We start from the raw sequence: 9,672 nt of genomic DNA, 5'->3' as shown, positions 1-9,672 counted from the left end.
CTACATATTAAGTTGTATTATATATTGTAATTTGCAGTTGAATATATATTCGTTTAAGGTAATTGTTCAATCTTAAAGAAATGATGCATATACAATTGTGTTCATTAAGAATAGAGTCTTGATATATTCACTTAATTTTATTTTCTAGCATGCTAACAAGCACTACCAAGTCTGTCAACCCGATTTCATATCGTTTGTAATCTGTATTCTACGTATAAAAGTGATTTTTTATGTAATTAATTAAAATCTATTGAGTAAATCTATTGCATTGGTCACAATGTATGCGATTGAGTAAAGAATATGTGAATATTTGACATTTAAAACATCCAGACTACACGTTACAAACAATATGAAAGCGGGTTGACAGACACAGTAATACCTGTCAACACGCTAGAAAATAAAATTAAGTGAAAATATCAAGACTCTATTCTTGATGAACACAATTGTATATGCATCTTTTATTTAAGATTGAACAATTACATCAAACGAATATATATATTCAAGTATAAATTACAATATATAATATAACTTAATTTGTAGAATACACATTACAAACAATAGGAAAACGGGTTGACATAACGCTAGTATATATAATGTGAATTTGTGAATATTATATATACCGAACTCAATCTTTATAAAAAATTCTAACCACAATTTATAAAGAAATCCAAACCTAAACATGATGGGCCAATAAACTTCCTGCAAAACAGAGCCCATAACATAAGAAGTTATCTAGATCTCTTCTATTCTTATCCTGGATTAAAGAGAGTATAGATTTTAATTCAAAACAATAGTTTTAATAGAAAAAAAATAATATATTGGTCAGTATATGAGTTTTATATATTGTTATTGTATCATTCATCGTTTATGTTTAATTATTATTGACTCTTTAAAAATACTAATGCAAATGAATGGTGGATAATGTCTTAATTGTGTATATATTTTTACACTAAGAGGGTGGACATAAATATTATACTTAAGCTTTAAACGGTGAAGTTGTATTCTTATATCCTATGTAAATGTGTGAGAAGGAGAAAAAAAATACGCCTAAACAAGGTTATGTGTGTGTTGCTTTTGAAAAAAAACACATGCATAATTTTGTCCACATTTATTTTTGATGAATTCATTTATATGTTTAGTTTATAATCTTATATTTTATAATTATAATCTAAAAACAAAAATGAAATATTTGAATTATATTATTTTCTAACATGTGATTCATGTTTCTTATGTTACTCATTCAAGTTTATGAATATCAATATAATATTAAGTGAATTTTCAATTTTAAATAACGAATTGAATAAGCATAAATATGAACTAAAAAGATCTCATACTCTTATCACATATCAAATTGTATCACAAATCATACAACACTCTATAGATTAGAAATTGACTTGGATCAAGTACCTCAAGTCCTTTATTCATACTTATGATAATATATATTCGATCATTTGTTTGTGTGATTGCTAAATTGTATTACTACTTTCTAATGAAAGTATAAAGATTACAAATTCTGAACATTTATTATAGAAATAGATAATGAAAAGATGAAAATGGTGAGCATCGATCTCATTGTGATTTACTATTTTAATCCCTAAGCTAATTTCTTTTTCTTAATTGGTCCCTTATGACAACTAACCAAGTGCAATTATGAATTGAACTTTTTGTTATAAATCACATTTATTGATATAACTTCCATTGTCATATTCAATATAGACGGGGAATATCACTTTTATTGAATAAGATAACAATCAAATCTATTCTGGTACAATTAGGATGACAATGAATACCAAGACTTGTAGATATCCATGAGTAATACTTATAATGAGTTGAGTTCGGGTTCTTATTTTTACATCCCGGGTAGACGAGATAGGAGATTTTAAAATCCGCTATTAAACAAGTTTGGGTAATGAGGTATCAGATCCACGTATATCAAGAACTGCAAATCCTACATATATATATATATATACACACAATAACATAACTAAACATATTTATGGTCATAATTGTAATGTTATGTTAAGTAGTGATGTTATATTTGTTAATCCATAAGTGTGATGTTATCTTGATAGAGAAATCTTAGACATTTGATATATTTTATTTTCTTTTTAAAAATTATGTTTTTAATAAAAAAAATTATATTTAAGTGAGAATTTAAAGTTGAGTACTTGTACTTTAATTATATCTTGTAATTATTATTATTATTATTATTATTATTATTATCAAATTTCTTATTCTTTTGTTGGTCTAAAGTAACACACATGATTACACGAAATATGTGCACAAATTTATAAGTTGTTTGTATTTTTTAAGTATTCTGAATTTCTAGGTACTTGCAGATCTACTAAATACCCAATGACCAATGTATAAAAGACGTAGCAAGTACCTACGCGGGTCTATGGCGGATTTGGTGTCCGAAAATGAGAGAACTGGGCAGATGCGGACTCTTTCGAACCTATTGTCATCCCTATGTACAATTGGTTAGGCCAAAATGATATTTAATTTGTGTCCAACTCATAACACATAAGATACTCATAACACATAAGATGTTCTAAATTGTTGCACAATGTGTTTCTTGTAATCAATTATTATCAAATTAGAAATTTATACCTGGCCAAACTCTTAATAGTTTGCATCACTTGTATTATTATCAATAAGCTTAACTTGGCCTAACCGTTTTAATTTATTATCATTAAATCAAGGGAAAAAAAGATAAGTCAAAACAATAGCTATTTTTTCTTTTGTACTAGTGTAACTAGATTACATCCTATGATTATTAAGGGATATGGAGATTTCTTTCCTTAATGAAGATCTTATGTTAAAAAAATAGGCATTGAGAGAGTTTTACCTCCTTAAATATATAAGTCTTTTGTACCCGATTTGCATTGTGTGTTTATGTGTATATAGAGTCTTGTTTAGTTGTCATGACAAGATAAAGAGATGTATGATAAAAAAATAATATAAAAGTTATCTATACTACTATATAAAGTCAAAATATAACTATAAGATAATTAAATAATTGAATCGATCTAATTTCTTTATTTCAAAATTATCTTTTATATCACATTCATGCCAAATGGTTTTGTTACTTTATTAAATACTTTTTATTGACATGAATATCAAATTGACATTACCTGTTACTAGATAGTAATATATAATGTAAATGAAGAGTCAAAGAATATTTGTTCCATGGTGAGTGGTTCAACAAATGACACTAAAAACATGTTATCTTTCAAGAGTGAAAAATGAATTAGGTCTTCTCCAATAATAAAGTAAAGTGAAAATGTGATTTTATAATTTTTCTAATTTTTTAATTGAAAAATAAGTAAAAATCTTGACCAAATATTTGTCTGTGTCGTATATCAACATTTCTACTTAGTAGTAGATCCTCTACTACTAGAGAAAATCTGAAACTTATAAAACATATCCATACATGTGTTTGTAGTTCAATGTTTATAAGAAAGCATAAATAATAAGATTAGTTGTATGTTGGGGCAAATATAGGGTTTTGAACAAGTTAACCAAAGTTTGTGTGTGCATCCTGAATGAATATACAAATACTTATTTTTGCTAGGTAGTGATATGTAACTAATGGTGAACACATGTAGGTGATGACAAAAATTAAATTCTTTTGTAACACAAATGATACATAAAGAGGATCTAATAATGTCCTATGATTACATACATAAAGATATAGTTAAGTTTGGTTTTGGGCATTAAAGTTGAGAAATATTTATCGGTAAGTATTACAATGTGGTTGGGTTGAGATGTTATCACCTAAGTAGTCACATGAAGAAATCCAAATTTTGGTGTAATCTTTATATCGAATAATACCACAAAAAAATGTTTCAAGAGGAGATTATTCAGTCTTCCATCATATGACAGTTTGTAGAACAAGTTAAAGCCCTCAACTTCATGGTGTCTTCAAGGCTATGTGTGATGGAGCCATGAATATTTTGTCTAATTCCTTCATTTTGTTAGGGAAACATAAGATTGCAAGTATACATTATCACAATATTTTGATGAAGACAATGATAACAAGCAAGCTTGAAAACAAGGACAACTCAACAAACAATAAAGTCAAGGCTCAAGTTCAATCAACAAGACTTAGGTTTAAGATTTTATATTTCTAGAGTCTTGAGATGATTGATTGGGTATAGTCTAGACTAGATGAACCTTGAATAGAAGTCTCACAATCCTAAAATTGAATCAACTTAAAATGAGACTTGCATGCATTCAAATATGATAAACATGCTCATGCATTTACATGTGGTAACATGATTTTTGTGAACTAAACTTGGTTTATAACTTATGTCTTTCAAAATCATGTATTATACATGTACACATCATGTAGAAGGTTTATCATGCATCAAAGATCTTGGTAAAAACTTTAGAACTAAACTTTAGAAGCTCATCATTTTCCCATGTGCTCATAAGATCTTGGTAAAAACTTTAGAACTAAATTTTCATATTCTCCGAGTGGAAAAATTGTTACTATACTGGTTTCCATTTTCTTTGACACAAAAGAAAAGAGAGAGGAAAGCTTCATAAAAGTTAACCATTTGAGCTTCATTGTAAAAACCATTTTTGAAAACCGTGCTAAATCACTCAATAATCTTTTTTTTGGGTATTGTGAGATTTCTAGGTAGATTTTAGCTTCTGCTTATAAGTGTAATATTAGCACAACTAAGTGCACATTATTTGTAATGATTTTGTTGACATTTATCTTGTATTCTGTAAGGTGTGTTAGTATCATCTTATTAGAGAGAATAGAATTTGGGAAATCCTAGTTGCGGTTAGGTGTTGTATTCACTTATGCAAGAGTCTTGGTAGGGAGTTTAGGAGTGGCTGAGCCGAAACCGTTAGAAGTGTGTTGAGTATCCATTAGAACCGAGTGCGAATGTTAAAACATAGGGAACTCTATGGCCAAGAAGAGAGTCTTGTAATTGGAAGAGTGTTTGTAAACATTTGTTCTTATAGTGAAGAAAAATCTTCTAAGATCAGAATTGGAAGTCTAGATGTAGTTAACGAACTAGAATAAAAGACCACGTCTTCATTTTCTTTTTCTCTTATATATTTACATTTCAGATTATATACTATTTTAATACTTAGATTACTTTGTTTACCGAGTTTATTAGATGCTCTGAATTTACGATCATATAGGCATAAATTCATTTGTAAATTGCATCTAAGGTTGGGTAGATCGCTGTTATCTTTCTGCGCAAGAAAATTATTTTCAAGAAAACCAAAATACATGTTAATCGATTAAACTTAGTGTTAATCGATTAAGTGTAGTTTATAATAATCAATAAGGACTGATATTAATCGATTAAGATGTGAGATTTTCAGAATTTTTCATTAACTAGAAAAGCGAAATTTGTGTTCCGCTACACCTATTCACCCCCTCTAGGTGACTGTAAGTCTTTGTTATCCAACAAAACAATCTCATGCTTAGGTATTAATTCCCTTACCCCATTTTCTCAATTTGGGGAAGCCTTTTCGATAATAGGTATGTGGGTCGATAGGTACAGGAGTGTCTATCAACATGCTAGTAATATATAAATATAATAAACTCTTATATTATCAATTGTTTAATGTGCACCAATTAGTATTAGCAATTAGGATCGTTGTGCTCATGCTCATATAATGCCCACCTAAATTAAGGTAGGCATGAACATGCTTATTTTTAAATAGGGCATAAAATATCATGTACTACCTATCCTAAACATGAGAAGAGCGGGTTTACAGGCTGCCTATATTAAAAAAAATCCAAAATTTGTTGTTGCTAATTTTCAACTGCTTCAGGTGCACTTACCTCTATAAATTAGTTATTCATCAAAATAGCCGGATTAATGAATACTCAAGGCAAAGTGCAGCCAGATTCATAAATTTGTTATTCATCATAATAAGAGGTGCACTTGCTAGTTATATGATGTATTTACAAAATTAGGAAAAACATATTTTTTAAAACCTCGACCGCTACCACTGTCGTCTAGACAAATAATCATAGTTCAAAAGAATTATCATACTCTATCATAAGGAGTATACCTATAACACACACCTTACGTCAATGAAAACCAATGTTCGTGTCATATCCTTGCATTCAAGTCAATATCCATGTCACAACCTGCATCTCTGCCAATACATGTGTTACACCTTGCATCAAAGTCAATGCCCATGTTATACTCTACTTCAAAGTCAACCAGCCTTTGTGCTTTTGTGGACCTGTTCACAATTAATATCTTTCACTATGAAGTTGCACACACACCATTATGAAATTCCCTTTTCTCATTTCCAATGAAAACATTATCTCAACATCTAGAGAGATATTGTCAGCATCTAACTCAGCACCTCTGTCTCTATCTTCATCCTAATCCAATACATGAACTTCTGGAATTATGGATCAACACATACATCGCGTTATCATAGTTCCACTATGTTTTCTTCTATTTCAACTCATCAACTTAGTCCTTGCACAATACCATTGACGCATCTTGTCTAGTCATCAGGTCTTCACCCTCTTTAGCCATTATCTAGCGCTTGAGTTAAGACCCATCTACCAATTGGTTCTGATACCAACTGTTGGTACAACGAAAGCGATCATTGTGTAATGTTGATCATAAACAATCAAATAAATGGTATAGAATAAATAGAAGAGAAGAAACAATAGAATTTGGTAACGAGATTCGACTAATTGTGTCTACGTTCCCGGGAACGCTGAGCGACTACCAAGATATTATTAGAGAATAAAGATTACATACCCTAGAACACCCATGGGCCCAAGTGTCCATAAGGTATTTCTATTTGATGCATATAATAACAAATGACCTGAGTCCAATATATAACATTGTTACCCTACTCTATTTTAATACTAAATAATGTAAGACTAACACAATAACATATTTCAAGCATCCCAAAATAGCCTAAGAACTATAGCAGGTTGCCAAGGACCCTAAGTTGGGGATGAAGATATGTTGTTCCCAAACATGTCCTGAAATCTATCTTAAACCAATTACAATGAAGTAAAAATAGACAAAGTTATAAATATTTAATTATTTTTAACTAATATAACATATTGTGATTAGTTTGGGACATGTTTGTGAACAATAAATCTTATCCCTAGTTGGAGCCTAGAAGCGTGGGTTGTCTATTGGTGCAAATGCTCCGGTGGAACTTGTTTGTGTGATGTCTCTCACAAGTCAAATAAATAAACACTACTTCAATTTTTTACACAAACTTAAGATTCAACATTTTCATTAGGCTTACTTCAACTCCTAGATAGCTCATCTTCATAATATATGGCTTTCTTGTTACTTTTCCAATCAATCTTTTCATTTACATTCAAAAATAAGTTTGTGGGTAACCTGTCAATGCATTATCAAAAATGTCGGTTAAGTCGTGGCATGTTGGAATATAGCACATGGTAAATTATAAATTTCTATTCATTTTATAGGATAATATTTAATATTTTCCGAGTAATGTAAACATTTTAATTAGAACTCAACTAATAAGATAAAAATATGATTGTTGTTGAGTGATATAAACATTTTATCACAATATACTACCTTGATAGAAAGCTGTTTAGTTCCACAAATTACTACTTCTACGCAAATCAAGATTCATTTATCTTTTTAAATAAGTATTGAGACTCATCTCCATGGAAGTCCTGTGAAAAAGTAAAGAAAAAACAACATACATTTATATCATTTTTATTTAAAATGAGATTACATTTTTATTATTAAAAAATAAAGGATAAAGTCACTTCTCTCTCTATTATTTGAAAAGATTCCCATTCCACTCGTTCTCCTAATATTTGAATTTTCTTGTTAGGAATTTGATTGGAGAACAAAAAAAAAAGAAGCTTCATTCATCTTTTAAATTCAAGGAAAAAATCTTTCATTCAACTATATACAAATTGAATATTGTGTCTACTCTTTTCATTTTCACCTTATTAATTATGTTTGACGTAAGGTTAAGGTTCTTGTTTATTGGATCAAATCTTATACGTTCAAATCCTAAAAATAATTTCTTATCTTCACTTCTGAGATAAAACTACATGTATCTACCATCTTTTTTCCTATATAAGCTCCACCTATTTCAAAGCAAATTTGTATGAGTTCCAAATTTAACACAAGACATGAACAAAATCTAAACACACATATATTTTAAATTTATTTCTCCTGAATTTGTTTAAGAGCATTTCTTATGCAAAAGTGTAATTACATATATAACTGAGTATATAGTTTGAAACAAAATAATAACGAGTGTAGTTAAGCAACATAAGAGTTTAAAATTTTGACTGATTATATTTATTGTAATTGCAGGAAAATGAGACATATGTCTTGCAGTGAAAGGGCATGAAATAAGGAGAGTTTAAAATTTGTGTATCCTTAGTGTAGAGTTTTTTACTTTGTTAATACATCATTTATCGTTGATTTGTATTACTTTTGTTTGAAAATCAATAATAGTTAATATATGAATGATGAATGATTTGCCGAGTTTTTTATAGTGTTAGTGTAAAGAAAAATGGTTGGCACCACATTTAGATACATTTTTTTTCCTTTAAGTGTGATACATAAAAAAAAATATAAAAATGGAAATTCAAACCAAAGCAGAGGCAACTTGTTGCCGATCACTGTCTGTATTAGGAGCCGCCGACGAATTAGAACCCGAACGCTTCACAGCGGCGGCGATGGTGGCGCGGCAAATCGGACAATTAGAGTGGTTACTGAGCCACATATCAATGCAAGAAGCGTGAAACGAGTGCTTGCACGCGCTTAACTGCCGGACCTCTTCGCCATCGGCGAACACCGATAAGCACACCGGGCACTCGCCGCCGATTTTCTTCACGTTCGCCTCCTTGTGATAATTCTCGTCGGTGAATTCGCCGGCGCCGGAGTTTTCAACTTCATGGTGTGAGAGCTCAGATGTTATGGAGGGATCCACGGACAACTCGACGGAGGATTGTCTCCGGCGCCGGGATGATGGACTACAGAAGGCGAAGATGAAGGAGTAGATTAAGGCGGGGATGGTGACGAAGGCGATGAGGGCGAGGATAAATTCTAGGGGAGACAAATCGACGGAGCTGTGAACTCCGGCGAAGGGTGACGGCGGCGGTAGCGGCGGAGCAGGGAGGACGTTTATTTGGAAAACGGAGTTGGGAGAACCGACAAAGGGTGACGGTGGCAGCGACTGTGTAGGAAAAATGGGAATTTGGTCAGTGGAGTGCGGTGGCGGAGGGAGGAGGAGCGGTGGCGGAGATGGAATAATGATTGGTGAATTTTGCATGGTGTTAGAGAGAAATAGAGTGAGTACTTGTATTATTATGTCATGTGTGGCTTTTGCTTTAAGCTTTTTCATTATTTTTAGGTTTTATTTTAAGAGGTCAATATCTCTCTAATATTAGATAAAAATATGGATGTTAGTATAATAGTTTAAGGTATATTTAAATTTTAGATAAATCAAAATATTAGCATTTTAATTGTTGAAAGTCATATTTATCGAAAGGACAATCATATATTTTAACATGAATTAATTCATTACCCTTAAGATAAAAGATATCATTTGTATCACTCTGAATGAAAAAAATAACTCTCAGAATATAAATGATAATGAATTATGCATTCAACATATAAAAAACTAACATTATTGACAATGGTGGAACCACTCTTG

General features: G+C 30.7%; 1 protein-coding gene across 1 annotated transcript; it reads right to left on the bottom strand.

The window, feature by feature from the left end:
- On the bottom strand, positions 8,560–9,369 carry LOC109352619 (RING-H2 finger protein ATL33-like). The gene has a single exon (XM_019594747.1). It carries the CDS (start codon positions 9,358–9,360, stop codon positions 8,602–8,604), a length of 759 nt encoding a protein of 252 aa, XP_019450292.1. The 5' UTR covers positions 9,361–9,369; the 3' UTR covers positions 8,560–8,601.

Source organism: Lupinus angustifolius, chromosome LG07 (assembly GCF_001865875.1).
Source record: "Lupinus angustifolius cultivar Tanjil chromosome LG07, LupAngTanjil_v1.0, whole genome shotgun sequence".
Lineage (NCBI taxonomy): Eukaryota > Viridiplantae > Streptophyta > Magnoliopsida > Fabales > Fabaceae > Lupinus > Lupinus angustifolius.
Note: the sequence above shows the minus strand (reverse complement) of the source record. Positions and strands in the feature narration are given on the sequence as shown.

Bases quoted from the DNA above. Each gene is read 5' to 3' on its own strand.
- LOC109352619 (XM_019594747.1), bottom strand. From the start codon at position 9,360: ATGAAAAAGCTTAAAGCAAAAGCCACACATGACATAATAATACAAGTA.